Below are 1,781 nucleotides of genomic sequence, written 5' to 3'. Positions count from 1 at the left end.
AGTGGGTTTTAAGGTAGTATGAAAGTATAGTTATATTATTTATTAATTCCATAGTGTAGTTTTGTTGATGTACATAGCTCTGCACTTCTGAATATTTACAGGTTCACTTCTACATAACTCCTTCTCTTGACCCAGTACATGATTTATTTACGAACATTCCATATTCTTCATCTTATCCTTTCTTTTTTCCAGGTCTGAAAATCATGCTCAACCAAATGTGCAACAAGACAAGATGGATCCAAATTACAAGATTGATTTCACAAGCCTATACAAGGATCTTCCATCCAAGTTGTCTTCAAAGATGACAGAGAATTTATCTGTTCCTCTGGCTTTTATTGCACTCCTTCACTTAGCCAATGAACATAGCTTGAAACTGGACAGCGATGGAAGCATGAGAGATTTTACCATATTGCAAGGATAACACATCTATTGCTGTTGCCTTGTAGTCCAGTGTAAAAAGAACACAACATGTATTGCTAATGTGTCGATTTTAGAGTGATATCAAATTATGTTTTTAAAGTGTGTGAAGACTGGTAGGATTTTGTTAGATGGAGCAACTAAATTCATTGCTTTTGTATTTCCTTTTGTCTGGTAACAATAGGATGAATAAACATATTTTCTGTTTTTTTTTTTTTTCTTTCTTTCTTTCTTTGTGTTTTCAGTCTTAAGAATTAATGACAAATGTTGATACACAGAGTCTTATATACTTTTCTAAAATACATAATTAATTTTAAATGAAAAATGATCATGTTTTATTATACAAAGTAAATTATGATTAGAAATATCTTTCTTTAAGCTTTTTGGATATATTCATTATTTGTTATTTGTCATTATTTTTACATATTATAGTAACTTAGATTGCCACATGAATGAAAGTATTTTAATTGTATTGTGGACAGAAAGTCTGTAAGGCATACACGCACACGCACACACACACACACACACACACACTTGCTTGAGAGTATCAGTGATGTTGATATCTATATCTTTGGTGTTTTCATTTTCTTTTGTCTTTGACCACTGTCACATTTGGGTAATTGAGTATGTATTGATTTTAGTTAGCAGAGTCTTTCTTTTAGTAGCAGGTCATGGAAATTGAATCATTTGTTCTATTTATTTTCAGGACATGTATAGCTGTATGATTTTATGTAATATATTCATTCTTTTATATAGTTTCTTTATATTATAATTGCCAGTAATTTTTTACTGTGCTGCAATGTTAGAGTATAAATTTTTGTAGATAGCAAACTTATGATTTCATAAAGGAATTGTAAAAGAACAATTATAGTTTATTTTCCTGATGCCTTGTCTTTAGTTCATCAATTGAAAAAATTTGTTAAATAAGAACTCCCCCTCCCAGTCCTATGCCCATTGTGGTCGGGGAGAGGGGGGGCGCCTTAAGAAATGGAGACTGAGGCCCAATGTATGTCTTGGGCCTCAGCCCTCAACTCTAACTAATTTTGCACATTCTTCTCTTCTTCCCATTTCCTTTTTCTTCTCTTCTCCAACCCCATTTACTATCCACATCCTAAGGTGTGAGAACCATGTTGAAAGGATGATAGGTTGGCTTTTTGCCATACTTGACAAACCTATGGGGACCATGGGCACGGTATTCCCGTTAAATTGTTTAACCCTTACCCCTCAAGGGGACCCTGAGGGGTGGAGCATTTCTCTCCCCAACATACGCAAGGGTTACCATGCCCAGTAATGAAAATTTTGACCTTTTATTAAGGGCACAGAGGCTTGCCCATTTATCAACAAGCCCCATGATTTTAATTCAC

At 34.1% G+C, this 1,781-nt stretch overlaps 1 protein-coding gene across 1 annotated transcript in view; it reads left to right on the top strand.

Annotated features, from left to right (window-relative positions):
* barr (non-SMC condensin I complex subunit H) overlaps window positions 1–1,279 on the top strand; it is a gene marked incomplete in the record, with an annotated part of 3,693 nt that extends 2,414 nt beyond the window's left edge. Inside the window, 1 exon segment of the mRNA XM_070135752.1 lies at window positions 193–1,279. Within this exon segment, the coding sequence (XP_069991853.1) occupies window positions 193–421 (229 nt within the window).
* Window positions 1,280–1,781: the final 502 nt, after the last annotated feature.

The sequence above is a fragment of the Penaeus vannamei genome, chromosome 21 (assembly GCF_042767895.1).
Source record: "Penaeus vannamei isolate JL-2024 chromosome 21, ASM4276789v1, whole genome shotgun sequence".
Lineage (NCBI taxonomy): Eukaryota > Metazoa > Arthropoda > Malacostraca > Decapoda > Penaeidae > Penaeus > Penaeus vannamei.
The sequence above is the reverse complement of the archived record's forward strand: the minus strand, read 5'-3'. Positions and strand labels throughout refer to the sequence as shown.